Here is a 19,202-nt window from a genome sequence, read left to right on the forward strand (position 1 = left end):
ATCTGTGCAATAACTAAAAAGAAATGGGACCAGAAAGAATGTTAAAAAATAACATTTCAGACACCACATACCCTGATTAGTATCCTAGTCCTCATTCTGAAGATTAGATGTTTGTTCAAAAACGTTCTGGAGTCCTAGTCAAAATATTTCAGAATTACCTTCAGTGCCTATGATATTTTTAATATCCACAAATGGTAGCAAAGTCATTATTAATCCTACACCAGGGTTTCTCAGTCTTGGCGGTCCTGACATTTTGTGTTCAGTGATTGTAGTGGGGGGCTGTACTGTACATCACAGGGAGATCAGCAGCATCCCTGGCTTCTACCCACTAGAAGCCAGTCTCATGCTCCCTCTCACCCCCGTTCGTAACAATAAAAAATTACTCCAGACACTGCCAAATTTCCCCAGGAAAGCAAAAATCACCCCTTGTTAAGAACTGCTGGCCTGAACTATGTTCTTTATAAATGATGCCTCAGTAGACCTTTTATCAATACAAGCGCCAAATACATAAAATATGTTACTCATTCAGGGAAGTGATTCCAAGTGATTCCAATATATTGAAAAGAATTTTGCAGAACAAGGATTTTAGCAAATAAACAAAAACATCTTTTGGATAATAGTTGACTAAAAGAAGTCAGCTAATCAGAACATCTTTATTCACCTAAACATTGTAGTTATTAGTAATTCCACTAAACCTTCACACTTCTCATAAAAATTTTCTTTTCATAAAAAAAAATAAGCCATAAGCCACTATAATTTAACTGACTCTTAAGAGAAATGTATTTACTTACAGGTAGGAATAGAAATGCTCATAGGGTGTTACCCAAATTTGGAAAACCAGCTACGATCAATGGTCATTCAAATGCATCTTACTGAACAGAAAAATACTGCAAGATTGAGAATTAGAATTATTACTGTTTGGTATGTTCCAACTGCAATGTCATCAGGTTCTAGACAATTTGGAAATCTATAAATTGATTAAAAAAAACGTGGCTTTTCACTGAACTGGCATTTTGGTTAGTTTTATTTACTGTGCATACTAAAAACTGCTTCAAGAAAGTCTGCAATGCCACTTGGTGATTAGTTCATGGAACCTAAAAAATAAAATAGCTCATATTACTCTCTTTAAAAAACACAATACAGGGGCGCCTGGGTGGCTCAGTGGGTTAAAGCCTCTGCCTTCAGCTCAGGTCATGATCTCAGGGTCCTGGGATTGAGCCCCACGTCGGGTTCTCTGCTCAGCTGGAAGCCTGCTTCCCCCTCTCTCTCTGCCTGCCTCTATGCCTACCTGTGATCTCTGTCTGTCAAATAAACAAATAAAATCTTTAAAAAAAAAACCCCACAATACAGTCCAATCACATTTCTATTCAAATTCAGTGTCGATAGCATGGAGTAAAAAATTCAGTTCAAGCATAGGATAATCAACCTATCAAATTAAGGTCAGGGGACCAATCCATTGTTAAGTTATGGTTTCAGCATTTTTTCTTCTTACCCATCCTTCAAGAAAAAAAAAATTAAGAAAACTTGGTTTAAATTAAAAGCATCTGTTACGGACTGAATGTGTCCCCCCAAATTATATAACCTCCCAATGTGATAGTATTTGAAGGTAGAGGCATTTGGGAGTAATTGGTTTAGATGAGGTCCTGTGGGTGGAGCTCCCATGAGATCATATCCTTACAAGAAAACGAAGAGACCAGAGCTCATTCTCTGTCCACGCTAGGACACAGTGAGAAGACAACTGTTTGTAAACCAGAAACCAAATCTGCTGTAACTCTGACCTTGGACTTTCTAGCCTCTATAGCTGTGAGAACAGAATGTCTGTTGTTTAAACCACTCCAGTATATGGTATTTTATAACAGGAGCCCAAGTTGGCTAAGACAGTATCTTTATTTTCCTGTTGTTATTCTTTGAAAAGTCTGATGACTAAAGAATAGTGAAAAGAGAGGATCTGTTACCAAAACAAGATGGGTCAGATTATGGATGTCAGCGTAAACGGACCTGGGCCTGTGTTCATTCTACACATAAGAAGATAGAAAATAAAACTGCCTTGAAATCTGCCCAAAATTTTTAGTACTTTGGCTTTTACACTATTGCAGAGGTATATTAAAATACATTTCCAGTTAGAATAGCAGTAATTTTAGATTATTCTTAGGCTTTAGAATTGGCTGGTTTCTTGTCTGAGGAGAAAAAAGAGGTGACATTTGACACTCAAATTAAGAAAAGAGTTTATTATTGCATGAAGAGAGCTTAATACCTTAAGGAAGAGATTTGTATACTGTCAGCAAGAGCACTGTGATTTATAGCACAGGGAAAGCCAATCTTTAGCCTGACTTGATTCTAACCAGAAGTTTTTTAATGCTACTATAATTAGGACAAAATGTGCAATGAGAATATTCAGGGTATATTTCATTTGGGGAACATGTGAAAGGTTAAAAAATTTAAAAAGAAAAACTTCCCTTACTCAAAATACATAAATTTCACCTACAAACAAGCATGCTTACCCTAGACTTTTTAAAAATTACTAATACCATTTTTTTCTTTTAGTAAATGGTTTCTATTTCTCAAATGAAAATATGCCTTCATAATGTAACTAACATTTATAAGTCACCCTTTAAAATCATCATGAAAAGTATACTTTAAAAAAAAGGACTATGGGCAATATCAAAATCAACTATTTCCAGTGGTAAAATGCAACACCATATGATACAGATTTCACACACAGAAATATTTTGGCTTTATTATTTTACATAAGAAACATATCCTAAATAAAAAAGTAAGTCATTTTAATTTATTGAGCTAATATTAAGTGAGCATCTTATATACTGCAAGCATTATTTTTGGCACTGAGAATACAGAAGTAAAAAAGAGAGGCAACCTGGGGCTAATAAAACATTATATGTTAATTAAAAAAAAAAAGAAGGCAAAACCACTAACATCATCATCATCATAATACCAATAACAGTAGCAGGTAACACATATCTTGTTACTACATCCATACCATTGTTTAAAGGACTGAAAACCAGTCTGTCTTAACTACATGGACTACGAGTAGACCACCACCAGGAAAGCAAAGCAATTTCAGTTAGTTAATACAACAAAGTCTGTAAAAACAGGGTAATAAAATAGAAACTATTAGGCTCCCTCCCTCAAAAAAAGTTAGGGGACAACTTAGGATGGTTCAAAGGAAAGGGCCTTATTGAGAAGATGGAATTTGAGCCAAGAGCTGACAATCCAGGGAAAGAACATGCCTTGCAGAGGGTTCAGCAACCACAAGAGGCAGGAGGAATCACAATATATGAGAAGAACATTAAGAAGACAAGGGTAATTACAATTTGTAAGTGAAGAGTTACATGAGAGAAGGCCAGATGATATGAAGTCATCTTTGTGATGGTGAAAGCCAGACTGTACTTTTTTTCCCCCCAGATTTTATTATAAGCATGAAGAAAATCACTAGAGAGTTTTAGGCATGGAAGTGTCATTCAAAATCTAGCAAGATCTCAAAGGATAAAAATTATTATGATCATCTCAACAGATACAGAAAAAGCACTGACAAAACTCAACACCCATTTATGATAAAAATTCTCAACAAAGTGGCTTTAGAAGTAACATACCTCAACATAATAAAAGTCACACACGACAAACCCACAATTAACATATCCAGTGGTGAAAAACAGAGCTTTTTCTCTAAGATTAGGAACCAGACAAGGATGTCCACTCTCATCACTATTATTCAACACAGTACTGGATGTCCTAGCTGCAGCAGTCAGATAAGAAAAAGAAATTAAAGGCCTTTAGAAACCTCCAAACTCTTTCTATGAGGCCAGCATCACCTTGATCCCAAAACCAGACAAAGCCCCATCAAAAAGGAGAATTACAAACCAATACCCTGATGAATATGGATGCAAAAATTGTCACCAAAATACTAGTCAATAGGATTCAATAGTACATTAAAAGGATTATTCACCACGACCAAGTGGGATTTATTCCTGGGCTGCAAGCATGGTTCAACATCTGCAAATCAAGCAATGTGATCCATCATATTAATAAAAGAAAGGACAAGAACCATACGATTCTCTCAACAGATGCAGAAAAATCATTTGACAAAGTACAGCATCCTTTCGTGATTAAAACTTCACAGTGTAGGGATAGAAGGAACATACTGCAATATCATAAAAGCCATCTATGAAAACTCTGACCTTGTTTTCTGACCTTGACCCACGGTGAGTATCATTCTCAATGGGGAAAAAACTGAGAGCTTTTCCCCTAAAAGTCAGGAACACAGCAGGGATGTCCACTATCATCACTGCTGTTCAACATAGTACTAGAAGTCATAGCCTCAGCAATCAGACAACAAAAAGAAATACAAGGCATCCAACTCGACAAAGAAGTCAAACTCTTGCTCTTTGCAGATGACACGATACTCTTTGTGGAAAACCCAAAATACTCATTCCAAAATTGCCAGAACTCATACAGGAATTCAGTAAAGTGTCAGGATATAAAATCAACGCACAGAAATCAGTTGCATTTCTATACACCAACAGCAAGACAGAAGAAAGAGTTGCATTTCTATACACCAACAGCAAGACAGAAGAAAGAGAAATAAGGAGTCGATCCCATTTACAACTGCACCCCAAACCATAAGATACCTAGAAATAAACCTAACCAAAGAGGCAAAGGATCTGTACTCAGAAAACTATGTAACACTCATGAAAGAAATTGAGGAAGATGCAAAGAAATGGAAAAATGTTCCATGCTCATGGACTGAAAGAACAAATATGGTTAAAATTTAAAATATGTATGCTACCTAGTGCAATCTACACATTCAATGCAATCCTTATCAAAATACCATCAACTTTTTTCACAGAGCTGGAACAAATAATCCTAAAATTTGAATGGAACCCAAATAGCCAAAGGAATGTTGAAAACAAAAAGCAAAGCTGGTGGCATCACAATTCTGGACTTCAAGCTCTATTACAAAGCTGCAATCATCAAAACAGTATGGTACTGGTACAAAAACAGACACATAGATCAATGGAACAGAACAGAGAACCCAGAAATGGACCCTCAACTCTATGGTCAACTAATCTTTGACAAAGCAGAAAAGAATATCCAATGGAAAAAAAGATAGTCTCTTCAACAAATGGTATTGGGAAAATTGGACAGCCACTGGCAGACAAATGAAACTGGACCATTTCCTTACACCACACACACAAAAAGAGACTCAAAATGGATGCAAGATCTCAACGTGAGACAGCAATCCATCAAAATCCTACAGGAGAACACAGGCAGCAACCTCTTTGACCTTGGCTGCAGCAACTTCTGGCTAGACATGTCTCCAAAGGCAAGGGAAACAAAGGCAAAAATCACATCACTTGGCATCAGGGAACTACAAATCAAAACCACAATGAGAACCACCACACACCAGTCAGAATGGCTAAAATTAATAAGTCAGGAAACGACAGATGTTGGCAAGGATGTGGAGAAAGGGGAATCCTCCAGGATTGTTGGTGGGAATGCAAGCTACTGCAGCCACTTTGAAATACAGTATGGAGATTACTCAGAAAGTTGAAAACAGAGCTATCCTATGGCCCAGCAACTGCACTACTAGGTATTCACCCCAAAGATACAAACGTAGTGATCTGAAGGGGCACGTGTACCCCAATGTTTATAGCAGCAATGTCCACAATAGCCAAACTATGTAAAGAGCCCAGATGTCCACTGACAGATGAATGGATAAAGATGTGGTCTATATATACAATGGAATATTACTCAGCCATCAAAAATTGAAATCTTACCATTTGCAATGACATGGATGGAACTACAGAGTATTATGCTAAGTGAAATAAGTCAATCAGAGAAAGATATAGTGAGCACTGGGTATTATATAAGACTGATGAATCAAAGACCTATACCTCTGAAACCAATAACACATTATATGTTAATTGAATGTAAATTAAAATTTAAAAATAAAAAAGAAATTAAAGGCATTTAATTGATAAGGAAGAAATTAAAATGTCACTATTTGTAGATAACATGATACTACACATAGAAAACTGTAAAGACTCCGTGAAAAACGTATCAGAAGTAATACATGGATTCAGCAAAGTTGCAGGGTATAAAATTACTACAGAGAAATGGACTGCATTTTTATACCCTAATAACAAAATAGCAGAAAGAATAATTAAGAAAATAATGCCACTTAAAACTGCACCAAAAACAGTAAAATAACTAGAAATAAATTTAACCAAGGAGTTGAAAGACCTGTACTCTGAAAAGCATAAAACACTGAAGAAAGAAACTGAAGATAACATAAACAAATGGAAAGACATAACTATGCTCATGGAATAATTAATATTGTTCAAATGGTAATCTACAGATTCAAAATAATCCCTAACAAAATGTCAATAGCATTTTTCACTAAACTAGAACACATAACCCTAAAGTTGTATGGATCCCCAAAAGACCCTGAATTGCCAAAGCAATAAAACAAACAAACAAACAAAACAAAGCTGGAGGTATCCCAATTCCAGATTTCAAGATACACTACAAAGTTATAATGATCAAAACAGTATGGTCCTGGAACAAAAATAGACATGTGATCAATGAACAGAAGAAACAGCCCAGAAATAAACCCACAATTATATGCTCAACTAATCTATGACAAAGGAGGCAAGAATATATACTGGGAAAAAGACAGCCTCTTCAATAAGTGATGCTGGGAAAACTGTACAGCCACATGCAAAAGAATGAAACTGGACCACTTCCTTCAACCATACACAAAAATAAACTCAAAATGGATTAAAGAACTAAAACCATAAAACTCCTAGAAAAAAACAAAGGCCATAATTTTTCTAACATTGGCCTTACCAACATTTTCTTAAGTCTATCTCCTCAGGCAAACGAAACAAAAGCAAAATAAGCTATTGGGACTATACCAATACAAAAAGCTTTATGCACAGCTAAGGAAACCATCAACAAAACAAAAAGGCAATCTACTGGATAGGAGAAGATACTTGCAAATGATATATCTAATAAGGGGTTATTATCTAAACATATATAAAGAGCTTATACAACTCAACAGCAAAAAAACCAAAGAAAAACAAACAAAATTCCAAAACAAGTAATCCAGCTGAAAATGGACAGAGAACTTGAAGAGACATTCCAAAGATGGTCACAGATGGCCAAAAGACACACGAAAAGATGCTCACCATCACTAATCATCAGATAAATACAAATCAAAACCAGTCACCTTATACCTGTCAGAATGGTCAGAATAAAAAAAAAAAAAGGAAATAAAACAAGTGTTGGTGAGGATGCGCACAAAAAGGAACCCTTGTGCTGCTGATGGGAATGTACTGGTATAGTCACTGTGGAAAGCACTATGGAGGTTCCCCCCAAAAAATTAAAAATAGAAATACCATATAATGCAGTAATTCCACTCCTGGGTATCTACCTAAAGTAAAAAAAACACCCACTAATCTGAAAAGACATAGGCACCCCTATGGCTATGACAGCATTATTTACAAAAGCCAAGATATGGAAGCAGCTGAAGTGTCCATCAATAAATACATAAAGAAGATGTGGCATATATATGCAATGAAATAGTATTCAGCCATAAAAAGAATGAGATGTTGCCACTGGCAACAACATGGATGGACCCAGAAGGTATTATGCTAAGTAAAATAAGTCAGACTGAAAAAATATGAATACCATGTAATATCACTTATATGTGGAATCAAAAAAGAAAAAAAAAAGAATAAACAAACAAAAAGCAGAAACAAACCCATAAATATAGAGAACATCTGATGGTTCTCAGAGGCGTGGGGTGGGGGGAGATGGGCAAAATTGGTGCAGGGGAATGGGAGATACAGAATTCCAGTTATGGAATGACTAAGTCACAGGGATAAAAGTAACAGCATGGGGAATACAGTCAGTGATACTGTAATAGCGCAGTGTAGTGACAGATGGGAGCTACACTGGTGAGCACAGCATAATGTATAGAGAAGTTGAATCACTAGGTTGTGCATCTCAAGCTAAATTAATGTTGTGTCAAGTATACAATAAAAAAAAAATCTAGCAATATCTTACCTATCTAAATAAGTATGTAAGATGGAGAAAGAAAATGCTTCTGTGTGATGATCCCTTTTAAACCTAGAATTTGCTGTCCCTCTGAAGCAAGTAAGAAATTCCCCTGAAAGGGGAATGATCTAAGTGAACAATCTACCAAAACAGAATACTTTTGTCTGTAGGAATCTTTTGAAAAATGTCTCCTCATAAATATATAATGGTACTTGTAAAAAAATTTGATATAAGCAAACTAATCATTTCCACATAATACAAGTAAATCTAATCCAAGTACTAACAATTTGACTCAATTTTATTTTTGCATACATATAGAAATGAAGTAATTTCAAAAGCCTCAATTTAAGAATGAAGACTATTAAGATAAGCCTTAAATCAATACATCCTTAAATATTATCCTAATCTAGATTTACAATAAATAAGAGAATTTTTCAGAATCTGGTTCAAGAGTCTTACACAGATTTGCTCAATCACTTGGCTTACTGAGGTAAAAAAACTGTACTTACCACTGTAATTGAAAATCAGAGGAGACAAGTAAATGGTATCCCTAGCACATATGAGAAGATTGTTTTTAAGCTTTAGGAGTAAGGGAGTCAGTATTCCAAATGAAATAAAATCCAGAAACAACACACACCAGCCTAACATGAATGAAGACAACTGGCTCCTATCCTCTACCTGGTGGAGCAAGTTAAAGTTACTACTTTCTCCTGGGAGGGGATGGGGGTGCGGGCGAGTGACCATACCAGGAAACAGCAGAAATCCAGTCTGGGGAAGGAGGGAAGTGACGAACAGTTCTCAAGGCTCTGGACTGATTTCCTAGACATAACATCTCTTCAGTTCAGGCCAAGAAAATGGGTAAGCAAATAAGGAATATTCGTGAAGTCCTTGCCACTGTCCTGAAAATCCTATCCAGTTGCAGATCATTTACCTGTTAGTGAAAAAATTACCAGCAGATGGCACCAAACCACAGCCAGATTGGGATGGATTTTGCTAGTGCAAATTTGGGTGTCTTTCATTAATCTCACCATATACAAGGCAGACCCACACTTTTACTGGGTTGAATTTCTGGTATCCATTTACCATGGTGTACACTTCTGATTGCAGCAATTATGCGAACAGATCAAACTTCCCAACCACCTCCTGCTGCTGAAAACCCTCTCTGAAACTACTTGAGAACAACTTTCCTTTCAAGTCTCCAATTTCACCAAGCCTGTTGGACAAAAGATAAAAGTACAATTTTTAGGGACATAAAACCATTCTAGATTTGGCTGCAAAACAGGAGGTTCTCTAGTGAGTTCAACAAATTTTCCCAATATCACACCCATGAAAAAGAGCACAAGACTTGATCCGTTAGACTAACTGTGAAATTGCTTATTTCCCCCCAATGTGACTGAATTATTTTGATATTTATAAAACTCTTTCATTTTGGGGGCACCTGGATGGCTCAGTTAGTACAGCATGTGACTCCTGATCTCAGGGTCATGAGTTCCAGCCCCACGTTGACCACAGAGCTTACTTTTAAAATAAATAAATAAATAAATAAATAAATAAATAAATAAATAAAACACATCTTTAATACAAGGCTACCATAAATTTAGTGTATTACAGAATATATTCAGCTATGTTACAGATTTCTTTAAGTGCCTTAATTTTATATCCCTAGCCTAAATCACCATTCACATGAAAACACTTCTTAGGTCTATACACAGGGCTTCATTAAAGGCAGAAAAAAAGATTAATGCCTCAGATAAGCAATTTCCAACCTGAACATAAAGGTCCCATTTTACTACTAAAAAGTTTGCATATCCTTCATTATATTATTTGTGTTACTACCCATTAATTAGGAAAATGTTAAAAAGGTAGTAAAATCATCAATACTTTTAAAATTTATCATTTTAAAGTTACACTACTCTCTTTTTTTCCTTTTAGGTGTGAGACTGGTGTAGTGATTATGTGTTTTTAAGTGTATTTCTCTCCTGGAGATATATGCTAAAATATGTATGGGTAAAACAGTGAGATGTCTGGGATCTGCTCCAAAATAATACTGGAGGAGGGAGGTGTATAGAGGTATAAAGGAAACAAGATGGATATAAAAGGATCATTATACTATTGTAGTTTTATGTGTGTGAAATGTTCCAGAATAATAATGTTAATGTAACATTTTTCTATCTTCTATATATAGTCCAGCAACATTAGTACACATTACTCAAGAAACCATCATTCAGTCTATAGAAAAATTCTTGGTGCGCAAATGGTTTCTTCCTTGTCCTGTGGCTCATGGCCACAGGGTGAGATTTGCCAACCCAGACCATGGTACTTATACATGAATGGTAAACACTGAATAAATCCAATAAATAATATTTCTTGGGAAAGGTCTGAAACATTCTGATTTAATTATTTTGATAAATGTGTGCAATCACTGAAAGGAAATAAGACTGTCACTTTGATGGTGATTTGCTTATTCTGCTAAATTGAAGTCAAAGCCAACAAATTTTGAATGATTACATCTGTCTTTCAAAGCTTAGTAAGACTCATCATGTAGGCATTTGTACTATTAAGAAGTAGATTTCTAAAAAAAAAAAAAAAAAAAAAGAAGTAGATTTCTATACTCAGGTAATTATAATGAAGTGTTTTTTAAAAAGTGATTAGCTGTGCACTCAATATTACCTTCTCATTTAACCACAAAATTCTGCATCCTAGCATTTTGATTAAAACATATTAGCTTCCATCAGTAAAACCGTATTTAACCAAATCTCTAGGAGAATGAGCATTACACAATTGCTAGCTAACTCCTCTGGTTAACTACTAACCAAAAAGTTTGTGTTTGCTTAAATCTTTGTTCTTAAAGTACACCAGTAATTTGGTTTACTTTCCTAATTCAACAAAGCATTACAGAATATAGATTTTCACTAATGAAAAAGATATTACAGGTCCACTGAAATACCACTACAAATATCTGCTTCAGGATTATCTAAACATAACAGGTTAGGAATACTGACACAAAATATTCCTTTCACAGGTGATTTTCTGACTAAATACCTAATTTGAATTTAATTTTCCTGTGAATCGCACCTCTTCTAAACAAATTACAGAATAAAAATTATTTAGTTGAGTTCCAGGTAATCAAGATTTTACCATTTTCTGTACAGAACAAATCATGAAAAGTTTACTTTACAAAAATGTAATGGGAAATTGCTACATTTTCTAAAAGTAGAGTAATAAAATCCATAAGGCTTTTTTTTCTTAGATAAACAAGTGGTATTCAGATTTTGATCAATGTTGCACAAATAAGTAATAGCTCAGTAAAGTTTACCATGGGAAGACAGATTCACTTCAAAACACGACAGAACTTAGTGCGATTAAATCAACAAATATTCTGGGAACAGAGTATATTCTTAACAAAGCCGATGTGGCCAACAAAGACTTGGGGGAGGTACTCAAATTCTCAATGCCAGATCAGTGGCAGACAAAGGGAGGAATATCATGATTTTTTTCTGAGAGGGAATGGGTACTTTCCCTCTCACCAAAACACACACAGGCAAAATTTTACCCACAAATCAAGAAATTTACAGATCCCCTGAAATCTACCAATGGATATCCAGTCAGGAGCCCCTGATCTAGAAAGTTATGAAATTGAGATAGAGAAGACAGGGAAAGGGACTTAAGCAATAGGATCATATGGTTTTGTTGCATCATCTGTCCTACACATATGCATACTCTTACATAACCACATAGGGAACCATCCTTAAGAAATGTAAGCAACCTCCTACACATTCAGTAGGCCTTATAAGTTTTACTTGGAAAAAAAAAATCCATATTCAGAGAAGTATTATTTTCCATACATGTGATTACTGTATTACTTCTACCTACAGTAACAAAGTTTCTGAGAACATTTTTGTTCATGGATACCCTATACCAAAGAACTAAAATAAATGAATTAGGATATTTTTACCTTAGCACAACACATCCTAATAACCAAAATATTCTAAAGAAGCCCATAAGAACATCTAAATTAATTTTAAAGGCAATTTTCTCCAAAAAGAATTTGGACACTAATCTTTAATTACATACCCCACCAATCTGAAAGCATGACGATGATTCTTACTACAGTATTTGGTTTTAGAATTAATAAGTTCTCCTTCAAAGTAATGGGGATATATTAAAATAAGAGATCCAAAAAAAAAAAAAAAAAAACCCCTAGAAATTAAATTAACTTCTCCTAAATCAAAATGCCCCTTTTCAACTGTGTAAAACATGGCTTCAGAACTCTAGTGCAAGTCAGGTATCCATGCAGTTCTTCAGTACTCCTAGGTCTGGTGCTTCATTTTCTTAGACAAACAAAATAAATCAAGTTCAGATTTTTCTATGTACTAAATAACAGGTAAGTCCTAGGCATACCTTGTTGCTTGGACATAGCTAGGAAGAAACACTGAAAAACACTGGAAAATGAAGAATCAACCTACATAATACTCAATTCCTCATAATACAAAACATGTAACTATTTCAATGGTGAAGTATCCAGGGACATATGTTAAGAATCAACTCTCAGAGATTTCTGGGTCAAAACAACAAAATGAAAATACCAGGAACCGTTAAAGAATAGACTCCTTAAAATGTAAATCAGCAAGATCATTTAACATAACTTATATCTGATTTACATGTCATTTTCAAAAACATACCCACTAGAATGAATATAGACTATATTTTAGGGAAATATGTTCAAGAATTGTTGGTGCTCTACTTAACCGTTCTGTTATTGCTCCAACAAGGCACAATGCTCCTAGGTCCTAGCAATGGTTCACAGAATCATTCTGGTTCTTCCAAGTCAAGTCACCAGAGAGGGAGAGAGAAAAAAATGGATTCATCTAAATAAGACAAGATGATCTCTTACCAAGACAAAGAAAGGACTAAAAGCTTATCATCAGAATCTATTTTTTGGACAAAGACTGAGTTTTGTTGAACTTCTAATTATAAAGCTATGTTGAGTGCTTATTGGGTAGGTAATTTATCCTAAATAATATTATAAATACCAGTTCACACGGCTTTCCAGATAAAGTGGCAGATAACGCTGCTTTCATTCTAATAACATGTAACTTAGTAACATGAACAGAAATGGCATCATGAGAATGTAGTAGAGACTGCAATGAGCTACCTCACACTCATTCTCTCCTTGCTCTTTAGTAAACCCAATTTTATTTGGGTCAATTACATGCTCAGCTAAAGGATTATGTTTCTTTCTTTCTTTTTTTTTTTTTTTAAAGGACTACATTTCTAAGACACCCTCATAGCTAGATGTAGCCATGTGACTAAATTCTGGCCAATAGATGTAACAGAAAATAGTGTTTGGGACTTCCAGGAAAATTAAAGCTTTCTTCCCTTCATAATTTTTCTGCTGCCTAGAACATGGATGGAATGTCTTAAGTCATCAGTAGTCATATTAAACCATGGGATAACTCTGAGAAAGGAAGCATGGGGGCACCTGGGTGGCTCAGTGGGTTAAAGCCTCTGCCTTCGGCTCAGGTCATGATCCCAGGGTCCTGGGATCGAGCCCCGCATCGGGCTCTCTGCCCAGCGGGGAGCCTGCTTCCTTCCTCTCTCTCTGCCTGCCTCTGCCTACTTGTGATCTCTCTCCCTCTCTCTGTCAAATAAATAAATAAATAAAAATCTTTAAAAAAAAAAATCTTAAAAAAAAAAAAAAGGAAGCATGCACAAGACAGACAGACAGCACCTGGATCACCAATGACTGTGGAATGAACAGTGTACAGGTCCTGGACTGCCTCCATCTGAGCTTCTTTATATATGAGAGAATAAATCTCAATGTACGGTTCCTAAACTTTGATGAACATTAGAATCACAAAATGGGCTTTTAAAAATCTGGATACCAAGGCTGCTCCTCATACTAATTAAATAAGAGTATCTGGGGATTGAAATCAGGTATTAGTACTTTTCGAAGACTCTCAGGCAGATTCCAAGGTGCAGCAAACTTTGAGAACTATTGCTTTATGTACTTAAGCCCTCCACAATGAGTCCTTATTACTAACAGCTGATTCTAAATCTGATACTGCAAAAGTATCAGGAAAAAAAATGTCTTTATGGATACATTCTATTACCTATGTAGTTTAATTGAAAACCCACAAATAGAAGAACATTTTTAAATATCACTACACTGTAATTTATCATTAAAGTACTCTGCTTATTTTTTAAAGCATTATCTCATTTGATCCTCACCTCAACCCTAAGTCATGCATATTTTACAGTTAAAGAAATAGAGGTTCACGGAAAACAAAGAACTTATTCACGGTCTCACATCATACAACTGACAAAGCCAAGATAAAAGTTTCTATCTGTGTAACTTCAAGTCTTGCGCCTTTTCCAATACACTGTAACTTCAAAGAAAAGAGGCCAAGAGCCTTCTAAGAGATTTACATTTTTTCTTGACTAAAGATTAATTTCATGAAAAGATAAATTTGAAAACTAATTTTTAAAAATGAACGGAGAAAAGCATCTCTATTAAATCTATAAGCATTTCATAAATCTTGTGAAACACAGAAATATTACCTTCAAGTTAATTTTTTTTAAATTTGCTCTTAACTAGCACTAAATAAATGAATTTTAAAAATCAAGAATTTATAATTTGTCAGTTTTGAAAATAGATCTTTAAGAAGTACTATTTTTGGAACAGAGGGAAAACTGGCCATGAGAAAGAATTTAATAAAATACATAGAATTTAAATTAGTTAATGCAGTGACTTAACTCTAGATTTTGAAACAATTTTAAAATGAACAGATTTTCAGAAGGTCTCAACTCTTTCACTGGCTGGCTTTTATATAATTTCATTTATACCAAAAAGTTAATGTTGATTAACTGACAAAAAAATAATAAAGAGACAGAGGATTTGAACAAGACTAAGATCAACTGGACCTAATAGACATATAAAGAACACTCCACCCAACCGTAGTAGAATACGCAGCCTTCTCAAGTGCACGTGGAATATTCTCCAGGACAGACTACATTTCAGGTCATGAAACAAGTCAACCTACATAGACTACATGAAACAACCTACATAGACTGACTCATTTAAGAGACAGTAAATGTGAACCGACCAATAATGAGCAAAATCAAATACAAAAATCAGTTGTTTCTATATGCTAACAATGAACAATCTGAAAAAGAAATTATGAAAACAATTCTGGTTACAGTGGCATAAAAAAAGAATATAACACTTCAGAATAAATCTAACCAAGGAGTTCAAAAAGTTGTACACTGAAAACTACAAAACATCACTGGAAGAAACTAAAGAAAGCACAAATAAGTGGAAATACATTCCACACTCATGGATCAGAATACTTAATACTGTTAAGACGTCCATATTACTGAAAGCAACCTACAGGTTTGACATAATTGTGACTGAAATCCCATGGCATTTTTGGTAAAAATATAAAAATTCATCCAAAAATTGATCAGAATTCCAAGGGACATGTTAAGAAGCCAAAATAATTTTCATATAGAAGAACAAAATGAGAGAATTCACACTTCCTCAGTTTAAAAGGTATCAGAAAGCTAAGTAATCAAAACAGCGTGGCACTGGCATAAAGACAGACCAGTTGGAGTACCATAGAAGGTCTAGAAATAAATCCTTGCACATATGGCCAAATGATATTCAACAAGGGTACCAAGACCACTCAATGAGGAAAAGACAGTGTTTTCTAAAAACAGTGCTGGGAAAACTGGTTATCTACATGCAAAAAAATGAAGTTGGAACCTTATCTTACACCATGTACAAAAATTAACTTCAAAGGGTCTAAAAACCTAAGTGTAAGATCTAAAACTATAAAACTTCTTAGGAGAAAATCTTTTCAACACTGGAGATGGCAATGATATTTTGGAAATGACACCAAAAGTACAGGCAACAATAACAAAGATAGACAAATGGTATCACAACAAACTTAAAACCTTTTGTGCATCAAGGACATTATCAACAGAGTGAATGAAAAGGCAACCTATGAAAAGGGAGAAAATACAAATCACATATCTGATTTGGGGTTAATATCCAGAATATGTAATAGATTCCTAAAACTCAAGAACAAAAAATCAATTGAGTAGAGAATTAAATAGACATTATTCCAAAGATGATACACAAATGACCAAAAAACATATGAAAAGATGGTCAACATCACCAATCATCAGTGAAACGCCAAATTAAAACCATAGTAAGATAACACCTCACACCTATTAGGATGGCTACTGTCCAAAAAAAACAGAAAATAACAAGTACTGGTGAGGATATGGAGAAACTGAAACCCTTGTACACTGCTGGTGGGATTGTAAAACAAAGCAACTGGTACGAAAACAGTATGAAATTTCCTCAAAAAGTAAAAAACAGAACTATCATAACTATCATATGATTCGGGAATTCCACTTCTGAATATATATCGAAAAATATCAAAAGAAGGGTCTTAAAGAGATACTCAGACACCTATGCTTATCACAGCACTATTCGCAATAGCCAAGAGGTGGAAGTAACCCATATGTCCACCAGGGGAATGAATACACAGACAGTAGAATACAAATAAACCAGTCACAAAAAACCAAAATAGTTCCACTTATATGAGTGGAAGTCTAAGACTATCTAAAGAAGTCAAATTCATAGAAACAGGAAGTAGAATGGTGGTTACTAAAGGCTGGGGAGCTGGGGGAGGATGGGAAGGGAGTTGTTTAATGCATATTCAGATGAATTTCAGATGCACAAGATGAAAAAGCTCTGGAGATCTATTTCACGACAATGTGAGTATACTTAATATTATTAAACTGTACACTTTAAAATGATTAAGATAAAAAATGTCATTATTTTATGATGTTTAAGGTAATGCTTATTGAATTATCCCTAACTCAACATAGGAATTATTAAATAACACATACACAAAGTTTTAAAACACTAAAAAATCTACTACAGTAATACCTGAAAAAAAGCTTCTGAAAAATAAGTATTTTATATTCTACAAAAATAAGATTGTTAAAAAGATACAATCCTACTTACCTTGGCTTGTCTCTTTTTTCTCTTTGTCTTTCAAAATCTCGTCCTCTGTCTTTTCCATCTCTTGGTTTTTCTTCTATTCTGTCTTTTACTTTATACTTTTCTTTGTATTTTTTCCCCAGAACAATATCTTCCTGTATAGGAGGGGGTGGACTAGGAGTTCGAGGTCCTTTCTTTTTACTCTGGTTGCCTTTTGAATTCCTGAAGGTAATACAAAGCTATCATTAGAGGTCCAAATACTTTTGGAAGGTCAAATGGGTATTTTTTTCATTTTAATAAAGCACATTTTAGGTTTTGGGGTTTTTTTTAAGATTTTATTTATTTATTTGACAGAGAGAGAGATCACAAATAGGCAGAGAGGCAGGCGGAGGGGGGCGGGCAGGCAGGCTCCCCGCTGAGCAGAGAGACCGATGCGGGACTTGATCCCAGGACCCTAAGATCATGACCTGAGCTGAAGGCAGAGGCTTAACCCACTGAGCCACCCAGGTGCCCCAATAAAGCACATTTTAAAAAATGGTAGCATTCCTCACCTTTTACTGTCTTATTAATTAGTAATCACTATCCAAGAAAAAACACATAAAAATGAGCAAATAATTAATTTAACTTGCTACTTTTAATAATTTTAAAGGGTAGGTCTCTGAGAAAGAGGTGGAGTAGGAAGAGATTCTTTCAGAAATAGAAATAACAAGACAACTGCATGAACTGAATTTTTCATAAGCTTATATAGAAAAGTAGATGAAAAAAATAAAAATCATGTATAATTCCACTACTCAAGACTAACCCTTGTTAACATCTTCGATATATGCCCACACTTTTTCTATGTCTCTTTTCCCTCCCCCAATTATATTATGTTTTGTAAAAGTTTTTGTACTAAACACAGCATGGATATCTTTTCTATGACAAAAAACAGATGTAGGTAATTATTTTTATAGACTATCAAATTTCATCAAATAGATATGCTCCGTAACTTCTTTAAATGGCTTCAGATTGGTAAATTTTTTAGGTGGACTCCATGTTTTATGATGAAGAACACAAAATTACATCATCTATAAATCAAATCCTAAACGCTGTTAATAAACATTCATTTAAATCTTCTAAGTCTTATTTGAGAAATCCTTCTCAACTCTAAGATTACAAAAACAATCCCCGCTAAAATTTGGGAATTTGACCTTTCACATTTAACCTACCTGGAAGTGATTATTGGGTATAGAATCTCCTCTTTAATTTGGCACTTTAAATAATTTTATTCAAATGGTGTAACTCTGACTTCTTATATATCCAAAATTGTCTGTCCTTACCTCAGATCTGTCATCATTTGACTGAATATAATAGCACTTTGGTGTTAATATCCTTTCCCCTCAGAGCTCTACAAATATTGCTACAATATTTTATAACATTCGGTGTTGCAGATGAAAAATACAAAGAGAGTCCATTTCTTTTTCCCCATGCATGTTACACCCAGTTTTTTAGCTGGGATGATTATAAGACGTTCTTCCTTGGAAATTAAAAAAATGCACCAAGGTTTTTTTTTTAGCCTTCTCCAGAACTCAGAGAACCATTTCAATCCCAAATCCTTAAGTCTTTCAATTCAAATTTTAAAAAATTTTTATTTTATCAATTCTCCAAATGGCCCAAGTCTCTCTGGTTAGCTTTATTATAGTTACCACATCTCCTGGATCTCTCATCCATGTCTTATTTTTTCTTTATTATTTCTATCTCTCCTTTTGTTTCCCAATCTTAAATATGTCTTCAAATTCAGTAATTCTTTTAAGCAGGACTCATTCTACGTGTTCCAAATAATTCAGCCATCTCATTATTCTACTATTTTCAGTTGTTTTTTTTTTTTTAAGATTTTATTTTTTTATTTGAGAGCGAGTGAGCACAAGTAGGCAGAGTGGCAGGCAGAAGGATAGGGAGAAGCAGGCTCTCTATTGAGCAGGGAGCCCAATGTGGGGCTCGATCCCAGGACCTTGAGATCATGACCTCAGCCAAAGGCAGCCCTTTAACTGACTGAGTCACCCAGGGGCCCCATTTTCAGTTTTTTGGTTTTTTTTTAAATATTTTATTTATTTATTTGACACACAAG

At 34.8% G+C, this 19,202-nt stretch overlaps 1 protein-coding gene across 5 annotated transcripts in view; it reads right to left on the reverse strand.

Annotated features, from left to right (window-relative positions):
• ZC3H13 (zinc finger CCCH-type containing 13) overlaps nt 1-19,202 on the reverse strand; it is a 100,597-nt gene that overhangs the window by 38,443 nt on the left and 42,952 nt on the right. For all 5 annotated transcript variants that reach the window (XM_080798711.1, XM_080798713.1, XM_080798712.1 and 2 more), the window contains exon 8: nt 17,120-17,317. In XM_080798711.1, the coding sequence (XP_080654837.1) occupies nt 17,120-17,317 (198 nt within the window). The remainder of the gene's footprint in view (nt 1-17,119; nt 17,318-19,202) is intronic.

This window comes from Martes martes (assembly GCF_963455335.1).
Source record: "Martes martes genome assembly, chromosome: 3".
Taxonomy (NCBI): domain Eukaryota; kingdom Metazoa; phylum Chordata; class Mammalia; order Carnivora; family Mustelidae; genus Martes; species Martes martes.